We start from the raw sequence: 20,330 nt of genomic DNA on the forward strand, positions 1-20,330 counted from the left end.
ACTGCCCTAAATAGATCCCTCTAGATCCCTTAATCATCTACGGAGAGCCCCTCCTTTTCAGTGTGGTGAAGTTCTGAATGCAGCGAGACTTTGCCTGCCACGTACTTGCACGGGACGCCTGTGTCCCCCCAACCCTGCACCGACTGGTGTCCTGGGAGCTGGGCCATGTTTTCATACCTGAGGAGCCCTCAGTATATTGTGAGTAGCTGGGTTTGTGCTGTCCAATGGAAAGCTCAGTGGAAGTGAATGTGTGGAGACTTGGGCTACTGGGCTGCTAGATAAATAGAGCAGGTGTTAGCGGGTGTTGGTCATTGTCACGATAGCTGACACGGTCTGCTACAGTTTTACTACTGAGTCATTTATATGTTCAGTCACTTTTCTTTCTATTTTATGAATTGTTTTTCTGTTTAGTTAATAGATTGTTGTATCAAAATACTTTTTAAACAATTGGCATGTACTCTATTTTAAAAGAATTGGTTTTAGCTAATTAAGGAAACTAGCTAAGCCGAAAGGTAGGGGCACCAGCGGCCCACTGTATTTTTGTGTAAAAGATGTTCAAAGTTGTAAGGAAATTTCAATATATTTGTAAAAAATACAAATAAAATGCACAATGTTAATTTTTGCACTTCAGTTAGATCTTATGTTAATCAGCCAGTGGCTCTTAAAACAAGATATGCAATGCTAAGTGAGTATTTGTATGCTAAACTAAACATTCTTATGGTACAAATATAAAATGTTTAATTTTATTAAGTTTTCTTGTGTTTTCCTAATATCTTTGTGTAGTATTTTGATTTGCTGGTTTTGATTGGTTGTTATTTATACAAACAAAGGCAGGATTTGCAAGGAATTCTCCAGATGAAAAATACTTGTCTGTGATTGGCTGGCAGTATGGTTCGTTCACATTAACTTTGTTGAGTTGCAAGTGTGCATGCCATAACGCACACTGAGTGAGCATGTGTGACACATTATTCTTTGTTCACAAAGATGCATGCACTCACATCAGCCTCACTGCTCGTTCAATGGAAACCTAGCAACTAACTCAGCCTTTATAGTCAAGCTTTAAGAGGTTTGTGTATGAGTCAAGTAAGCGGTGTTTTTTTAATTCTCGTCGTGTACAATGATTCTCCAAAATGACAGCCTTCATAAATGCGCCGGAACAGCCAAACCTACTCTGCAAGAACACCTTCTCAATGGACCATTTTAAGTGAAAGTGACGCGTGCGATTCAAGACGATTTCAGTGCGACAACTAAATCTGTCTTTAACACTATTACTGTTGTATAAAACAAAACCTATTTAAAATAAATGCTTAGGAAACCTTGGCCAGAGGGTATGTCACACTGTGTGTGTTGGAGAACTTCTTTCCATCTATCTATTCATCCAATAGCTACATTCGGTTATCCTTACAGGAGTGTACTGGTTGGGAGAGAACACTCTCTGTAAAAACAGCGCTATAAATATTTTAAAACAAAGTTTTATGCTTTCTTTAGAATCTGTAAACAGCGACTTTGTGCGTCTCAAGAAAGTATGGAAATTGTTTTATTGTCCGACTATGTAGAACTACCTTTTGCTGCAAATACAAGCTACAAATCTTTTGGAATGTTTCTGTACCAGCTTTGCAGATCTAGAGACTGAAATTTGTACCTGTTCTGCTTTCTGAAATGACTAAAACTCAGTCACATTAGCTAGAAATCACCTGTTTACATGGGTTTTCAATTCATGCTATCGACATTCAGTTGGATTTAAACTTTCTCTAGACTTTCACTGGGCCATTCTAACACAGAAATAAAGTTCTGGTCTAAACCATTCTATGGTCGTTTCGGTTTGGTTTTTGAAGGGGTCAATATTGGGGAAAAGGTTTAAATTCCCATTGGGATAATCTGGCATTGATACATTTAACAAAACAAAACCCAGATGGCATGAGTGTGGATGAGCTTGTGTAAACTTCAGGTTTAATTATTTAATTTTCTTTGTGGGAAACTTTTCTGCTGGAGGTACTGAAGACCCTTTTACCATAAGTCACACTTTGATGACAGAAAACACCAACTAGCAAAGCACAGGCCATAGCAAAACACACCAGAAGCCTTCAAAACTCAGACTGAAGGTTGTGGTTTTGCCTGTAATTTCTGGCCGATTTCTGGAACCAATTGACCGGCGCTTGTTTACTGTAGTAGCTAGTCTCAGCTGGCTGCCTGAACCTGCAGGGAACAGTGGAAGTTGATGACTGTTTTCAGTAATAAGCATGAAGAGGAGCTGACCTTCATCTCACTCGGGACCAAAAGCAGTTGAACCTGAATGGTCTGCTGACGACTGTCTGCGAACACGGCGTGTTCAACCTGAAGGTGCTGTCACATCCCATAATATCAACTCTCTGCTTCCTGTGCGCACAGATGATTGAAGCGTCTCTTTAAACTAGAACACGTAGAGGTTCTTTCCCTCGGCCATGTTTGTCACACCAGCCTCCTTAAGAAAGAAAGATGGAGAACACAAAGGTACAGCTTACAAACACCCACTCACCCCGGGCCCCCTCCTGGTCGTCTCCACAGTAACAACAGTCGGCTCCACCTTATGAGGTGTCATTACTCTCTATTGTTCCCTTCCTTTATTCCTGTTTCTGGACGTTTGCGTCCTTTAGACTAGGTAAATAAACTCTTGTGACACCTCTCACCTCTCATCAACCGTCCCTTACAGTGCCCCCCTCCCTCTTGTCCACCTCTCCTCTTGTCATCGCCAGACAGCCAGCTGTTGTTATTGGCCTGACTGACTATTGTCTTGCTCTGTACCAAGAGCTCTTCTGTCTCAGGCTGTCTCTGCACTTCATGTGTCGCAGCACCAATAGACCCTCAGACACACGGCAGAGCCGGGGCACGTCACACCCCGACACACTCTGTGAGTCACTAGCTACGTTTCCATTAAGGATGCACACATCTTTGTCTATAATCTGCTAGTGTTGGAAAAAAAATAAATACAATTTTGCAATTGCCGTGTTGCCATTAAATAAGAAATGAAATTGAAATCACACATGATTAAGATTGTTCACATGAAAAGTCATTAAAAATCACGGCTGTGACGGATGTAAACACTTATGAGATATATTCATAAACAGGTCATGGTGCTAGCGCTAATAATCTATTAGCAAATCAGAGTAGAAGTCTGCGTCTTATTCAGGCATCAGACCAACAAGCCTGGGAGCAGCTAAGTGTGCGACGTTTTGGGGAAATTGTCTGATTTTACAGAACAGCAACTGATTCAACACGTTGGAGTGACACACAACTTCTGATTGAACTGTGTGATGCTGCGAGAGCTCTGGTGGAGCCAGCTGCACAATGTCCGAAAAAAACAATAAAAATGTCAAACTATTATTGATCACATACCTAAAGATTTCCACTTTGCTTTTCTGAATATCGTTGAGAGATGTTAAGATATTTTTTTCCAAGTCAATCTGAAGACTTTCACCCCAATTTTGGACATCAAATCCACAACATCTAGGTCTCCTCTGACCTTACACATGCACAGCGACTGTAGTGTCTAACTCACTATTCACTACGTGAGATAAAAACTGAGGACTTGAGTCTCACACCAGGAGTCCAAGTGAAGTCTCAGATCTTCATGGCACAAATCTTCCTCATGTTTGAAATCTTTTGAGTGCGACTCGAGTCGAAGTCTCAATCCCGAGTTGCCATCTCTGTTATCTAGTTACCTAACCTTGAGGAAATTCTTCTTGTGACTAAATCTCATTGGTTAAAAGAAAATAAGAACCCCGACAGACTGCATCATGTCATTGTGGTGAATTGTAGCTTTGCACTGAATTTTCTGAAGAATAAAAGCAGGACTCTGAATTGGCCCACATCTCTTCTCGGATCACTGCGATCGGTTCCAGCGACAAAAGTTTCTGATCGTCCATCCATGCGTAGAATAGTGTAATCAGAACCTTGCAGAGGAAGACGCATCTCCCGTCTACACAGGCAACCATGGAAACGGCTTGAATGCATTTCTTATGTGGACAGAAACTAGAATATCAGAGAGAAAAACAACATGCTTGTTTAGCATCTGTGCCTTGCGTGTTCGCCACATCCAGGCCTTCTCCTGCATCAACCGACTTGTTTATTTTAGCATCCATTTACTTAATTTCCTTCTTTCTCCATTTTTACATCCAAGCTCTTCAGCGATGTGACTGTAGTTGAGCCAAGAAACTGTCGGTAAGCTTTCTGACTCATCCTCTTATTTTCTTCTCAGTTGCTCAGGATTTACAGGAAGTTCTAATTCCATTGCAAACGGAAGAAGCTAAAAAATCCCATACGCACCTGCTGGCTAAAGTCTTCAAAACATCTTTAAAACAAGCTGTCCTGATTTCACCACTTATTGTGATCTTAACAGTTTGTTCTTTTGTTCATTTCTTTTCATTCTTTATCTCAAAAAATGACATGTGGAGACCTGGTAAATACATAATGTAGAGAGACAGTCAACAGACTTTAATAGTTTAATGAGTTTGAATGCCACAGTTAGCTTACTTTACACACGTCTTTGAAAACCAAGTGACCGCAAACTGCCATAAATATTATTTATGACGTTATTGGATGAGCCAAGTATGAGACTAAGCTCACAAAATTGCTACATAATTAGAATATTTTACCTTCAGAAACTGTATTTATTTCATATTTTTAACATAATTGACATTATTGACGGCTTCAAGATTTTAAACGATCATAAGTTTTTGAGTCTTTTCACTTGAATTCAGCTCTACAAATGTTCTTCAGTCTCAGAGTTGTTTTCCAGCAGAAAACTTTCAAACTGGATTTTCTAAAAGCAGATGGGTGAAGGTATCTGTTGCATGTTTGTTCTGGGATTAGATGTAAACATTCACATATGGATGGATGTCATCTATTGCTTGTGTAAAGTTTTTTTTTCACAAATGAACCAACTGTTAGAGTGTAAATATGTTTATGAAGGAATTGTTTTTAATTTCACCAGAATAATTATGATTTTGATGGAGCGGTCCTTCTCTACATTCTATCTCTGTTTTTCTCGCCTCCACCAATCCCCAGAGATCTCTGCTTCGCTCAGTCGGTTTTCACGTAAACGGAGCAGATTTCAGGAAATATTAATGAACTGCTAAAACCACAGCAATACTGGTGAGAAGATGCTGGCGGGCTTTTTCCTACATGTGCTTAGAGTACTTTTTAAGGCGTTGTTCTGCCTGCGGATGTTATCTACAGAACAGAAGAATTTGAAATGCATCAAGTATGAAGAACCGACACTAGAAAAACTGTGCCTGATCCATAAAGGCTGATCTATTGTGCCCTGAGCAACATCAGGCTTTATTATGTATTTCACATTATATTTAGAATCCCTAATTGCACTTTCTGAACCATTTGAAAGGTTTGTTACAGTTTATTTTTGCATGTTTGATCAAGGTTTCTTATTTTATTTTACATTGGCTGTTACACTTCTAGCTACATTGACTGAACAAATGAAGGTTATGCTGATTTTACATGTCTGACCTGCTTGTGAAGCTGTCGGTGTGTTTCAGTGTGCTCTACTGGTGCAGAGTTATCAACTAAATTCATAGTTAAGCACATTTGTGTCTGTTTAAAATAAGAAACGTTTGAACTAAATTCAGCACTGATTTTCTGTATTGGATCCTTATCAGCTAATACTAAACCTCAGATATCGGTTTAGTATCTGAGGTATCAGTATCGGAAGTGAAAAAGAGTGGATTGGTGCATTCCTAGTCTGTAATTAAAAACACAACGGTAGACGTCCTAACTTTGGCTTTTTTAAAACTAAGCTTCAAGATTTTAAACATTTATAAATCTTTGAGTCTTTTCACCTGAATTTCCCTTTTTGGTTGATTCGCCCAACAGGCCACATCTGCCAATTTAGTGACTTCGTCTCTATATTTTGCAGTTTTTTTTTTAGACAAAAAAAAATCTGAATCTCGAGATTAGGGTTTTGAAAGGTCGATGATCGGCTAGAAGACTGCAATCTTTACACAACTAGTTTTGATGGTTCAGGAACTCCACAACCAGACAGACCAATGGAAACACTGTAGGGTCTACTGAGCTCCTTCTGATAGTAGGCCTGTAGTCCTGAATTATGGAATATGATTAAATGAGTTATTTCTTGCATAAAATGTGCCATTGCAGACATACAGGATTTAGGAGCAAATACATAAAACAGTTTAATGACTAATTTTTAAAGTGTGATTTATTTAGCGACTTTTCAGACAAAAAAAAAAAAAAATCTGCACTGGCTAAAATTTTGTATTTTCAATGATTGGTGATCAGCCAGAAAACTGCACTCGCTGCTCTAAAAACACAAGTAGAACCTTTAAGTGACTTCATGAAGGTCCACTCAGGTTCCACCAACCAGCCAATCAGTGGAAAGTGAATAACACTAGAGTAGCTTGAACCAATGAAGCTGAAGGTATTAGGACAAGATTAGCCATTAGCTGGGCTGCTGAGCACTCAGCCACTGCTCCAGGTCCGTTCTCCTGATAAAAAAAGAAAAAAGAGAGAGAAATCTGGAAGGCAAATAGTTCCTGAAATACAGTTCCTGATCCATTAATAGCCAGAGCCGAGGGCGGGCTGATCAGACGGCAGCTGCTAACGTCTGTCGCTGCTCTCTTCTTGCCTTGTGCGGCGCACTGCAGTCATCCGGTCTGCGAAACCGATAAACGGAGAAGGAACAGGCACACCATCTGCCGTAACATTCATTAGCCGACTTCTCCCAGCGTGAAGTGTCAGGATGTGAAGTGTAACGTTCAGCGCCGTAAGGAAGGCGCAGTGTGTCGGGCCCAACACTGCCACTGAACCCCCACAGAGTCTTTGTGCTCACCCAAAAGGAGAAATAAAAAGTTTAATTTGAAGCCTGTCTCATTAGAGAAGGTGAAGTTTTTCTTTAGCCGTTCAGCATTACGTTTTTTCCCCCCCCCGCCTGCTGGTAAACAGAACAAATAGTTGCTGTCAGAGTTCTGGCAGCTCATCTGATGCACAGCCAGAATTCATTCATCAGTGGCCTTTTCTGCAGGAGCCGCCTTGTCCTAGTCCACTGGGAACAAACTGCAGTGCAGATTTATCGTAACGTCCCACAAACTCTGACTGGTGGTCTAGCACAGATTCAGTCCACTTTCTCTCTCTGTCTCATGTGCATGTCAGTTTCAGCAGACGATGAACTAAGGTTTAAGTTTTCCTTTTGTTTACCCAAAAAGGAAAATAAATGTCATAATTCATATGAGCCAAGTATCTTCAGCGTTGTTGTTGTTGATGGCGGCACTGTGGGCAGGAAAGATCTACAGTAACATTAGAGATTTGTTTCGTAAATAATCTATTAACAATCTAATTTTGTGTTTCAAGTTGGGAAAAACAACATGGCCTCCCAAGAATCTTCAAACTTGGGATTCTGGCTTGTGTTGCAAAATGTTTGGACACCGCTGGAAGACGCTCATGTCTCCTCGGATTGGCTGATAGACGAGTGCCAGCACCATGAATGAATTTTGAAAATCTTTTGAAATTGATTTTTAATGACATAGCGAGAGAACAAGCTTATTTGTGGAATTCTAACTTGATTTCTTATTGAAACATCGCAGTTGCAAATTTTTTATTTTTTTACATTGAAGGAAAACAGACACAGATTTGCACACATGTATAATGTAAATGCTGCTGCAGTGATTAAATCCTCCCAGGTAAAATCCTAGCTGGAAATAGCAGAGGTGTTGTCCCAGATTCCCACCGTTTTGTCTCCTCCTTCACAACATGCAGCGCAGTGCATCACACTGCGTCTTCCCCTAACCACAGTGTCTCCCAACATGCTGCAGGCTGAACGTGGCTACAGGCCCCCTACCCCCCAACCCGCATCCCGCTTCTTCCTCATTAACATTTCAAGAGGCGAGGCTTTGTTCCTCACCGTAAAACTCCTTCTGTTCCACCCACAGATGACACGAAAAGATCTGAAATGTCGCTCGAACAATTCCGACCCAGCATGATTCTCTTAAAGGATGTCATATGCGTCGTTTCCATACAAAAGCTTCAAGTCGCCTGTCAGTCATTTTCAGTTTTTTTTTGGTACAACTAACCCAGTTTGGCGCAGGCCTCTGAGCGAGTTCTTTCTCAGTCAGCTTCCAGCTCTTTAGCAGAGCCACCATGTTTTCTTCAGACAAAGTGACATTTTAGCTGAGCGTTATCAGCGCGGGACCGAAAGGTTAATTGCTCGCGTCTCTGTTAACTCAGCGAATCCTCTGGTACGTGAAATGAAAACATGCTGACTCACGCTCACACCAGAGTTTTCATCTTAGTTTTTTTTATTTTTTATTCTCTGCCGACTCTGCATATACGTACCAGATCCAATTATTGGCAAAATCCAAAACCGTATTTGACTTTCAGTGAGTAGTTCTTGCATCTCGGGGTTGGGGACCGGAGGGGATCGGTCGGTCGGCTTGTGAAGCACAGCGAAATGTGATGATTGCCGAGTCGGACAAATGTGGTCTGACTGACACTCAGCCATGTGGAAATGTAGGTTAATCTGGTCATATGGATGTGAACAAGGCCGCCATCAGGCCTACCTCCAGGAGCGGAGGGAGAGACTACAAAGGAGGAGGAAGAACAGAGGAAGGCTGGGCAGGATGAGAGGAAAAGGGCAACCTGAGTAAGGGAGCGGTGGAGGACAAAAGAACGGAGGGAGCAGGAGAAGATCGATGTGGCTTTTTGGAGGTTGAACCCACCCCCTACACACACACACACACACCCCTCGCAGCCTGGCTTCAAACGCTCCTCAGTGTGACTGCCAGATTGGCCGAGTGTCTCCATGGTCACGGGCACAGTCACCACGCTGTGGCACGCTTCCACTAACCTGCTTTTGTGAAATACAATTACACACAACACCCAGAGACACACACCATGGCTCAGGCTTTAACTAGAACGCTCACTAAAGTAGAGACACACTGATCTGATATTATCTCTATCGGTCCCAATATTGAAAATCATTCTAGATCGGATATCGTGACAGTGTGCCGGATCCATAAGAGCACATCTATTCAGTCTAATTCTATGCTTTGTGCTCTGAGGACGTCATGCTTTATTTTTTATTTTGCATCATATTTACAATTCTTAATAGCATTTTCTGAACCATTTGAAAGAAGGTTTGTTGCAGTTTATTTTTTATGTTTATTATTTATTTTCTATTGGCTGTTCTCCTAATCTCACTGACAGAACTAATTAAAGTTTTTACATGTTTGACCAGCTTGTGAAGCTGTTGGTGGATATAAATGTGCTGTGCAGAGTTATCAAATAAATCTGTAATTTATTTGATAAAAAAAAACAAATATAAAATGTTTGAAGTCAATCTGGCACTGTTTCTTGTTTTTCTGCACTGGATCGGTGTTGGCCAATACTAAACCAAAAATATTGGTATCGGAAGTGAAAAAATGGCATCGGTGCGCCTAAAGACTAAAGGTGCTACGTTACAGTTCAGTTCATCTAGAACTACATGAGTCTAATGAAAATGATCAGAGAAGCACTGATCATAATTTTGTAGCCGATTTCCAATCTCTGAATTTTCTAAAGCTTTGAAATGCTGCCAGCAGTTTTCATCGTTTACAGTAATTTTAGACTGCAGCTAATTATCTTTGTAGTCATGTATTTTATTGATTATTCCAAGGATTTATGGGGTAATGGGATAAAAGAAAATCATCACACCCTGCAGATTTTTCATTTGACTAATTAAGCTAATTTTACACAATGTTTATATAATGCTTATTTTAGAAATATATAAAAATGGCAAATAAAGAATTCATTTCCTTTTGAAAAATAACAAAATAAAAATTATTTGGCTGAAAATGCAGTGAAATGGTATTCCTTTAGGAAGTGCTGGAAAATTGGCATCTGTAGCTAAAACATTCTTTTTTTTAAAATTCTTTATTTATTGAGAAGATTACAAAAGCACATTTTCAGTCTGTGATCTAATACATTTCTTCTCCTTACATTTCCATTTGCGAAAGCAAAACAAAACAAACAAAAAACAACAAAAAGCAAACAGTAAAACAAAAAGGGGAACAAGGGAGTATTGTTTTGCAGAGCCATACTTTTATGTATGTAACTAAGTATATTATATTGGAAATGGACACTTCCTGAAGGATGAAGCCTTTCTTTTTAAATTCTCATCAATTTAGTGAATATTGTGTTTGGTTGACATATGAGATCCATTTGGACCACAAGAAGATAAACTTATTCATTTGAAAACGAATTAGAAATGTTAATCTTTCCATCTGATAGATTTCATTAACACACTCGATCCATTCTTCTACAGTAGGAGGTTCAGGGAGGAGCCAGCGTCTGGTGACAGTTTTTTTTTACATGCCGTGTTTAATATTTAAAACAGATATTTTGCGTTATTAGGTAGACCTTCTGTGTCACCTAGAATAAGAATATTAAATTTAAAAGGTATTTTTATATTCAAGATATTTTCCAGATTTTTGTGTATTTCTTCCCAGTAATGTTTTATAATTGTACAGTCCCAAAATATATGCCAGTGGTTGGGTTCTGCGTCTCCACATTGCCTCCAGCACTTAGGCTCCGCCCTGGTATGAGAGATTTTCTGTTTCGGTGTTATAAAAAATCTAAGCAAGCACAGAACTGGATTCTGTGCGTTCAGCTGAGCAGGCAGTGGCCCCTGCACCGCTGCAGGGCCCGTTGTCATGCGCACACCGATAGGAAACCCTCCCACTCCTCTCTCCTCATGGCCACATTCATCACATGCAGACTTCCACCTGCTTACCAGCAAGCCCCGCTCTGTCCCGCCTCCCGCTCTGTGGGCACCACCTGCTGGAAGTAACTGGGAACTGCACCTCTCACACCCTGCTGCCCTCACTCTGACCTGTGCCTTTTTTTTCCACACAGAATAATTTATGGTTTAATTCACTGTGCACCGCCTGGAGGAGTGGTTTCTGGGGATGATACAGCAGCAGAGGGTCATTAGTTCTGAATGGGCCGAGGCAAACCTGGTAAGCATCAGGGATGCAGAGAGCTGAACAACGACCTTCATTGCTCCATTTACAAACCAGTCAGTTCCTTTGTTTTCATCTGCTTTTACATTCTCCATGCAGGGTGTGCCCACACATCCTCCCACTCACATAATGTGCTGTAATGTAGTTCAGCCTGCACCGACCTGAAGTCTGAAAATGATTGGTCATGGCCATGCTGGCATGCTGCTGCTGAAAACAAGACTAAACTATGTACTGAGCGGCGCATTTCATTCTATCGTTCCATCCGTCCCTCATTTATTCTTCCACTCCTGACTCCTCAGGTCCGCTCAGGTTCTAATTACCTGTCAGGGGCCGATGGACTCCGTCCACTGCATCGAAGCTTTCTGACACGTCTTGTTCTCCTCTTAATGTTTGCCTATAGGAAGATGCTCCGGGCAGAGATCTGGTCAGGCAGCGACTCAATCAAGATACCATGTTCTATGATGGGATGGATGAAGAGATAGATGGACACATATTTGGATAATAGGATGGATGCATGGTTGGATGACGGGATGGATGCGTGCATGACATTATGAAAACAAAACTGTGATAATATTTCTGAATATTCTGTGTAAATGGGCCTTAAAGCATACCAATTTGTCCAAATGAAGCGGTTAGAAGACATCTCTGTTTTCCGTTTTGCAGACAACTGATTCTTTTACTTCAGTTTTCAAGTTTTATTTCAGTCGGTGGTAAACTAATGTCTACCTCTCTCAATATGCATCCTTGTTTCTGAAAACCGTCGTTTCACAATCTCTCTTATAGTCCTTGTCTAAGGTCAACAACAACAGCACAATATCAGTGATATTAGTGATTAGTGGGTTGCCAGCACGTCTTTATAAAGGGACCTTGCAACACCACTTCCTCTTGTGTTAAATATGTGTGTGAAGTAATGAGATCCTCTTCCCCTCAGCCGCTGTCGCAACGAGGTTTAGAGTTTCCTCGCCTCCTCACCCGGAACATTTCAGAGCATTAGAGAAAACAGAAGCGTGTTCGCGTTTCGTTTGATGGCCGCCGAGCATCGCCATGCGCCGGGCGCTCAGTGTGTTCAGGGGCTACCGGAGAGCAGGGGAGGATGATGACGACGTGTTTGTGTGCAGCCCGGCATGCAAGGTGACAACCGTGATGCATAGAAATGCTTTTGTGTTTGCAGTTAGCCAGATTGGAAGTGTGCTTTGGTGCCCTGCGTTTGTCAGGCTGATCCAGAACCAGTCCACATCCCCTCAGGAGTCACGTCTCTGTGCCGTTCCGGTTGGAGAACTTTTTTTCCACCTCTTGCAGCCAGCAAAGCCTTTGAATCTCTGAAATCTGTTAAATTGTTTTCCAGGTAGTATTTATGTGCTGCTAACTGAGGCCTGACAGGCTAGAATTAAGGCGGCCACAGTCTGCCAGCGAAACACTTGATGTTGACATCAATTATTCATTTAGAGAAGTGTTCCCCGCAAGTGTCAGATGGTCTCAGCATATGGTGTGGACTTCTTTTGCTCATACACAGCCTTCTATTTATACATCGACTGCAACCTGAAACTAATTGAAGCCGTTTGTGTAGAAACGCTTCGGCCTTTGTTACTGTTTTTAACTTTCTTTTTCTGCCAGACTTTCTGATTTGATTTTGGGCCTAGTATCACTGTGTTGTCACCGCAGGTTTCCGTCCACTCCAAGTATACGCTGGAGCATCATTTGGTAACAGTTCTGTTACACTATTTTTCTTCTTCTTGTAACTCTGTATCTCTCAGTTTTTTCTTCTTGTTGCATTATTGTTTCTGCTAAACATTCCACGTAGTTTAGGATTTCCTGCAGCTTGCAGATGTTGAATTTTTCTGGGCTTTTTAATCTCCTCCTTACTTCCCATTTGGGCTGTGCTTCGCGTTGTGCAAGATTAGTGGAATTCTGTCATTTTACTACATTTTGTGCTCCGAAAAACTCAAATTGTTGCCACCATCAAGAGATTTGTAGCACCTTTTCTTTTACAGTCAGCATTTGCTACAACTAGTTTTTGCTACTGTAGGACAATAAATAATATTTCTGTTCTATTCATCTAATCTGATTCCAAGCATCAGAGGCCAGAGGTGCTTTCTAAACTCAGCTCTGTATTCTGGTTGTTGGTGTTTAACAGAATACACCAACAACAGAATACATAATGTAAATTATGGCTAATTTACATATGTATATATCAACTTTTTTTTCACATGTACATCTTTTTCTTCGTCTTAATCATTCATTGTCTGATATTCACCCTGTTTTACTCTGTTTTGTGATGGATTGTAAAGCATAGAGACGGTCGGTATTGGCCAAGAAAACTACAATCAATGCATCCATAATTTCAATTTTAAAAAAAGGTTATATACCTTAAACCTTAAACTTAAAAAAAACCTCATCAGACTCGTCAGACTTATTTTGACCGTGAATCTTTACCAGGATCACCGTTGTAAATCTTTGGTGTATCTGCTAAAATTGATATGGGCAGATAAAACATAAGATCAGTGATCGACCAGACCAACTAAAAATACAAAGCAGGCCTGTTTTAGTGCATGTTTTAGTGCATGTTTTTAGATAAAAGCCCTACTAAAAGCCAGGTTGAATGGAATCATTTACACCTGAACCAGACCTGAACAGAACACCCACCATGCCAACAACTACTGCTTAAGTCTCACTGAGTTTCCTTTTATATCCAGTAATTTAATGTTTTTGCAGCACAAAATAGCCTAAATACTATATTAAATGCATTTAGAGACCCCACCATAAAGGCAGCATGACTAATTTATGAGCTGAAATCATGTGGACACATGTGGTATGGCGTGCTTGTAAACATTAGTGCTTTGTTCCTGCACACACATTCGGCCGTGCCTAAAATTGACTTTTAAATTGCTCTGAAAAATATTCTACATTAGCTTTGTTTGGCCTTAAACCGATTCAGGCCCCACTCCTCATTCTTCTGCGCTCGAACTTGATCATTTCCACATTTTATTTTAATCTAAGTTGAAACGCCAGCATGCCGCTCATGGTTGAGCACGAGCCCACACCATTATCTCCTTGCTTTGCCGCATTGCTCTGTCCTGCGTCTGAGACACAGAGAGAGGCGGCGTGACTCCAAAGTGGAAACAGCAGGCCTTCAGCTCCGCTCCAGCATGTGTGCAGGATATGAAACGATCATTCGTGTGGGAAAATATTCCCGTTATCCCAAAAAGCGACAGGAAGTCCAATCTGTGTGCTGAAAGCAGTGGATGTTCCTCCCGGCTGGAGTCTGTTTGCCTCCAAACATTCCTCGCCTGGAACAAACCACAGAGTGAAGGCGTGGTGCCGACTCGGCGCCCAGGATGAAAATTGGGATTAAAATTGCGCAGATTGGAATTACGAAAATAAATTCGCTTAACCGAAAGAGTTTCAAAATTACTCTAATTTTTCGATGGGATGAGACGTCTTTTTGTGGCCCTATCAAAATTGGTTTATTTTGCAAAACTGCAATGTAAACACTTATTTCACGTCACACGAGTCATTTGATCCCAGCCGGATGTGGCCGCTGGCGTAAACCACCAAGAAGACGATGACCGGATGCATTCTTCCAGTCATCAAACTAGATATACAAACTAGCCGGCTAGGCGGCTAGTTTTAATGACTTATCACGTGAACAAACTTATTCAGGTCTGATTTAAAAATATATATATACATTTATATTTAACTGAAAAACCACAATTGCACAATTTTTATTTTATTTTTTTTTTCAAAATTAGCAGAAAATTCACTGTTTTGTGTACATTTGTTATGGAAATGCAGCTCCTGTTGGAAACTCGGCAACGCTCCAGAAGCCAAAATACTCTGAACCATATCCATGGAAACGCAGATTTCTGACATTAATGTTAGAAAGGCGTCTCTGTGTACGCACTGCTGACTCCATGCAGTCATATTCTGCAAAACCCTCGGATGCCGTTTCTCTTTAATGTCTCAAACACTAGAACATGAAGCAGTGAGACTTTATTTGTCCTCAACAGTCCATTGATTTTATTTACTTCTGCTTTGCTGCAAAACATGCTAATGTTTCTTTTGTTTTTGACATTATGTCTTCATCTCCCTCACAGGATGTCATTTCTCAATTTTAGGCAATGCTTATATACAACAGTTGCTAAGACAACAAGGTTTCTGTCTCCTGCTTGTATGCAACTATATCTGCTGACATCCTCTTTGCACCCTGCTGGTTCTAAAACACCTGCTCCACAGTCTGCCTTTAACAGAGATTTTTGGGAGGTGATGTAGTGACTTTATCAGAATATTTAGCAAATGTTTAGACCAAATAAATATCTGTATTGGCTAAAATCAAAATCGGTCAGTTTGGCTTGCACAGATTATACTTCTTGGTCCCATTTTTCTAAAAAAGTCAGATTATAATCTTTTGAATCTGAAGTTTAGGTCTACATACTTAATTCAATTTACTTTATTTATATAAGTCCAATTGAAAACGAATATTGTCTCGAGACATTCACAAAAAAAAAAAATCAATTCAACCTCATTCCACTTGGTTCTCATTAACAAACAGTACAATAAGTTCAGTTCATTATTCAAATGAGTTTAAAAAGATTCTATCTAATGTCTAAATATGGTCACTAAGTCTGCATTACGCTGCTGGGTACATGTTAAGTTATTCCTAAATTTAAGTTGAGCTTAAATCTTCCTCTGCTTTGTGGGATTAGATCGAACACGTTTCTTTTAGCTCTTTGGTGTTTAAGCAATTTGTAAACCTTTATTCTGCCTGGAACTCTTCACATTTAAAAGCTGCCCTTATTAAAATACCACGGTCTGCTCGACCTCTCTGTGCTGATAGATATACGACTGGACACGTTAAAGACTGAGACCATGTGGCGTCGGCGCTCAGAGCTGGACTGAGACGCGCTCTGAGAGCCACATGTGGCGCCTGATGTTATCCAGCAGCTGCCATGCAGGCCGTCCCACATGCCATTCCATGACTTTCAAAATAAGACGTTGAACAGTTGATCCTCTTTCCATCTGTAGTGGCACATTCACTGCAACAAATAACTAATTTTCTCATTTTCTTTAACTCAGGACTTGAGATCTGCTGAAGTTCAGCTGCCTAATTTATTGGTGGACCCCACATCAAAATGTTTTAACATTTAACATGTGTGTCTCATATGGATGTATGTATGTGAGTAAAGGACAAAAATGAAATGTCCAGAATAATTTGTAAAGACAACAAGATCATCGGCACAGAGCAAAGGATGCTGGGAGATTTCTATAAAAAGCAGACAAAATAAAAGTCCCAGTAACTTGGGGGATTTGTTAAGCTTCTTTCATTTATAAGAACTTATTTATTCTAATTCCAACAATGTTACTCAACTGTTGACCATTGATCAGATCTGAAGTTGTATGTTGCTGGTGTGGTGTGATTGATAATTTTATTTTTTGGTTCTGTTATTTTATTTATTTTTAATAATTAAAATATCTTCTCGTTCCAGTTTTAAAGGTTTATAATAATTTAAAGTTTGTTGATCTTTGAGAATGTGTTCTTTCATTATTATGCCATTGCCACCATTATAATACTTGAAAATGGTCTCAAAACAACAATATTATAATTTATCGCAATATATTCTGTGACAATTTATCTGTTTTGTAACCGTTACAAAAATCAATGTGTGACCCCCGTTCTGCCGTCTCCTTCATCAGACGACGTCTCCCACGGGTCCGGGCCGCTCCGTCTCGCCGGTCTACACCAACCTCCAGGAGCTAAAGATCTCCCAGTCCAGCTTGCCGCCCGTCCCGTCAGGCTCCCCGCTCCACGTTGTGGGCGACTGGGAGACCCACAAGGACCTGAGCGGCAGGTACTTCTACTACAACCGGGCTAACAGCGAGCGCACCTGGAAGCCTCCGCGCTCCAGAGACGCCTGCAGCAGCACCAGCAGCATCCGCGGAGACAGCCAGGGCACAGCGGAGAGTGAGGTACTGTTCAAGACAAAAGTGACCCTAAACATTCAGCCACACTTCTCAGATCTGTTTGTGGAAACAATGTATAACTTTCTATTGCACATTTATTACACCAACATTGAAATGTGTGGCCGTAATGTGACTTGTGAAATGTCACATATTAACATTTCAAAATGTATGTCTAATATACATCAGAGATATCGGTTACTTATAGACAAAGTTTTTCATGTTTCTAGATGAAAACTCTGTGGTAAAAATGTTTTTGTGGTTACTGACTGGAAGGAAATGAGAGAACCTTTGATGTGGGGGAAATTATGGCTTCCTGTCAGGTTGTTTGTTCCTGACAAATCATCCAACGCTGCCCCCATGTGGTGTAATGACGCACTGCAGCAGGATTTCACTTAAAGGAGGTTTAGCCCAACATCGGTTTTTGATGAAAAAAAAAAACAGTCAATAAATGATCAGCATTTTGGAGATTTTGCATTTCAGTGTATTATTTTGGTCCAATTATGAGCTCTTGAGATGTTTTTAGTATATTCACTGTTCCTGTCATTTCCTCAGACTTCGCCTCCATCCCTTTTTTTTTACTGCAATTTTAACCACCTGTCTACCTTACTCTCTCCCACACAACAACTCGTGACGTTTCAAGCAGATTTTCATTCCTTAAGACTACAAGGCCTTCTTCCTCTGCATCCTGCCTGGATAAGATGCTTTAAAATCATTGGAAAAGATTCCCTTTGTCAGTCAAGTTTTCAAAAAACTGTGTTTTTTTTTTTGTTTCTGACAGTTCTTGGTTAGTTCAATTGCAAACTGCTGGAAAAAAAAGGACAGAAATATTTCAAGGAACGGGATGAAAAACTAGAGGAATTAAAGGGTGACAGAAATAAAGATAAGAGAGAGTTGATCTGAGTAAAAGTGTTGGGATGATGAAAGGTTTGGAGATGACTGAGAGAATAAAGAACTGGTGGAGACGTGAGTCACCATGGGTCTGAAACTGAATCTGTTCTGATCCCAACCAGTGAGAGATGTGGCAGAAACGTTTCTCATTAGTGATCCAGCTACAGTGTTAAAGGCCTTCCAATTCAGGAAGAAAAGCCTAAACTGTTCAGAAACGGTATGAAAAAAGCTATTTATTAACTGATTAAGTCGTGTTTTAGATTGTTCTTGAAAAACTAACCAGTCACGGTTGGTTAGCGGGTGCTCTCACGGCTGCACAGTGAACCCATTGATTTTTTACAGCAGACAGCCGCTCCCCTCTCTTGCAGGTACTGCGTACCCCCGCTAAATCTTTTAGGGGTACGCAGTACCCGACCGTACCCCCCTACTTTCACCCCTTGTAACACCCCTTTGGCTTCTACACCAGACTTACCAAAGACATGGTGGTCCACAATAAGAGACCAACCCACACAGGAAACTCGGCTCGTCCCGGAGTCTTCTCTTACATTTTATTAAGTGGACATTCAACTGAGAGTAATGGTTTCCATCACTACCACTGCCCTTCTCTATGTTGGAAGTGATACACCGTACAGTCAAGGACCTCAGGCAGGGAACACAGCAGCATCCACAGGTGATGAGGAGAGCAAGGAAGATTCTTTAAGATTGTTCATCATCTGATTAGTAAACAGAATGTTCTTTTTTTTTTTTTTTTAAAGGCTGCTCCTTGAAGCTGAAGACCATTGCCTCATATCTCAGGCATTTTTCCCATACTAAGCCGAGCATCAGTATATCAATAACATCTGTTATTTAGGTTCTCCTCTTCATAATAGTTAAAGAAATGCTTAAAGTAACACATTGTACATTTCAACCGTCAAAAATAACATTGCTTGTTTTAAGTGTTGGTATATCTTTTGTATTTTAATTAAATTCAACCAAATAGTCCTCGTTTAATAAGAAGTAACCCGCTACACTAAAGGCTTGTAAAATATCAATAGTGTGAAAAGTTAATGATACGTGTTAAATTAAGATCCCTTGTAATATGTTCCAGTCATGTAATAAAAGACAACCCTATTTTGTCTCAAACCAAAAACTGTAAATTATGATTATGAGAAATGTTTAGACATTATCTAGTCTAAACAACAATTGGATCAACAATTACACATAGAACTTGATTTATTTTTTTTAATTCTATCAATCTGTTTGACACCCTTTAAGCAGTTACATGATTGGTAATTTGTAAATTCCCAATTTAGACCAATTTTAATTTGAATCCTCATATTTTCTTTTCATTTTAGATCCACATAGAATGATTAGCCTGTTTTACAAGAATGACATTAACCCTGTCACTACATATTTAACTGACTTATTTTATTCTCATTATGGTTTTAAATCCCAAGGTCAACTAAAATCAATCAAAATATGGTGTTTGTCAACTGTGATGCTTTTGTGCGTTTGTGCTTCAAAAATGTTCATTTGTGCCGTTATCATGTTTAAAACAGTTTCCAGAGGTGACATTAGCAAAATTCAACGAAATTGATGTAAATAATTTTTTTGTTTGTACAGCTAAACTTTTTGTAGCACAGTTGATTTTGCATTTTGTTTGATTTTGCAAACGAAATGCAAAATGGAGATGTGGGGAGTGGGGATGGTTGACCTTTGATGACCTTTGGAAACATTTACAAATATTTTTAAATAGATAGCGGCACAAATGAACATTTTTTTGCTTCACAAATGCTTGATACCAATTTAATTCGATTTGAAGGTAGAGGTGGTGTATAGCTTCACTCAGCTGTGAATCTGACCACCGACATGAGAATTAAAGATGACCTTTCACCTTCATGTCTAAAAATCAACCAATCACATTCACTTCCTGTTCCAGTTACCATTTATTTGTGTTCTCCTTCGTCCTGCTCAGCTGCTGTCCTCTGAAGAGAACTGCCACAGCACACACTCCAGCCAGTCGGACAGCCAGTATGGGTCGCCCCCTAGAGGCTGGTCGGAGGAGCTGGACGAACACGGACACACCCTCTATGTGTCCGAACACACACAGGAGAAGGTGGGACACTCTGCATGCATACAGGCGCTCGTGCTAACCTTTAGCTTAACGTTATCTCCTGCTGTCGCTGCTCCCGGACGCTGAGTGATGTTTGTATCCGCAGTGGGTCAAACACGTGGACGAGCAAGGCCGGCCCTACTACTACAGCGTCGACGGATCCAGGTCAGAGTGGGAGCTGCCAAAGGTGAGATTAGCTCGTTAGCACCAGCTGCTTCACTTCCTGTGGATTAAAGCGACGGTTACATCATTATCCCTGTTTTCCCCCCTGCGGGTGTGGATCCGTTTAGAGAGTTGTAATAGGATGAGGGGTTAAAGTTCACAGAAAGTAGTTTGGGGTGGGCTATTTGTGTCTTCACCCCTGCTAATCTGGAGGCATCAAGCAGAGCTTCTGA

At 40.5% G+C, this 20,330-nt stretch overlaps 1 protein-coding gene across 2 annotated transcripts in view; it reads left to right on the forward strand.

Moving 5' to 3' along the window:
- Window positions 1-20,330, forward strand: part of arhgap12b (Rho GTPase activating protein 12b) — a 59,178-nt gene that overhangs the window by 25,774 nt on the left and 13,074 nt on the right. For both annotated transcript variants that reach the window (XM_008438434.2, XM_008438433.2), the window contains exons 3-5: window positions 16,689-16,961; window positions 19,798-19,938; window positions 20,042-20,122. In XM_008438434.2, the coding sequence (XP_008436656.1) occupies window positions 16,689-16,961; window positions 19,798-19,938; window positions 20,042-20,122 (495 nt within the window). The remainder of the gene's footprint in view (window positions 1-16,688; window positions 16,962-19,797; window positions 19,939-20,041; window positions 20,123-20,330) is intronic.

Source organism: Poecilia reticulata, linkage group LG20 (genome assembly GCF_000633615.1).
Source record: "Poecilia reticulata strain Guanapo linkage group LG20, Guppy_female_1.0+MT, whole genome shotgun sequence".
Lineage (NCBI taxonomy): Eukaryota > Metazoa > Chordata > Actinopteri > Cyprinodontiformes > Poeciliidae > Poecilia > Poecilia reticulata.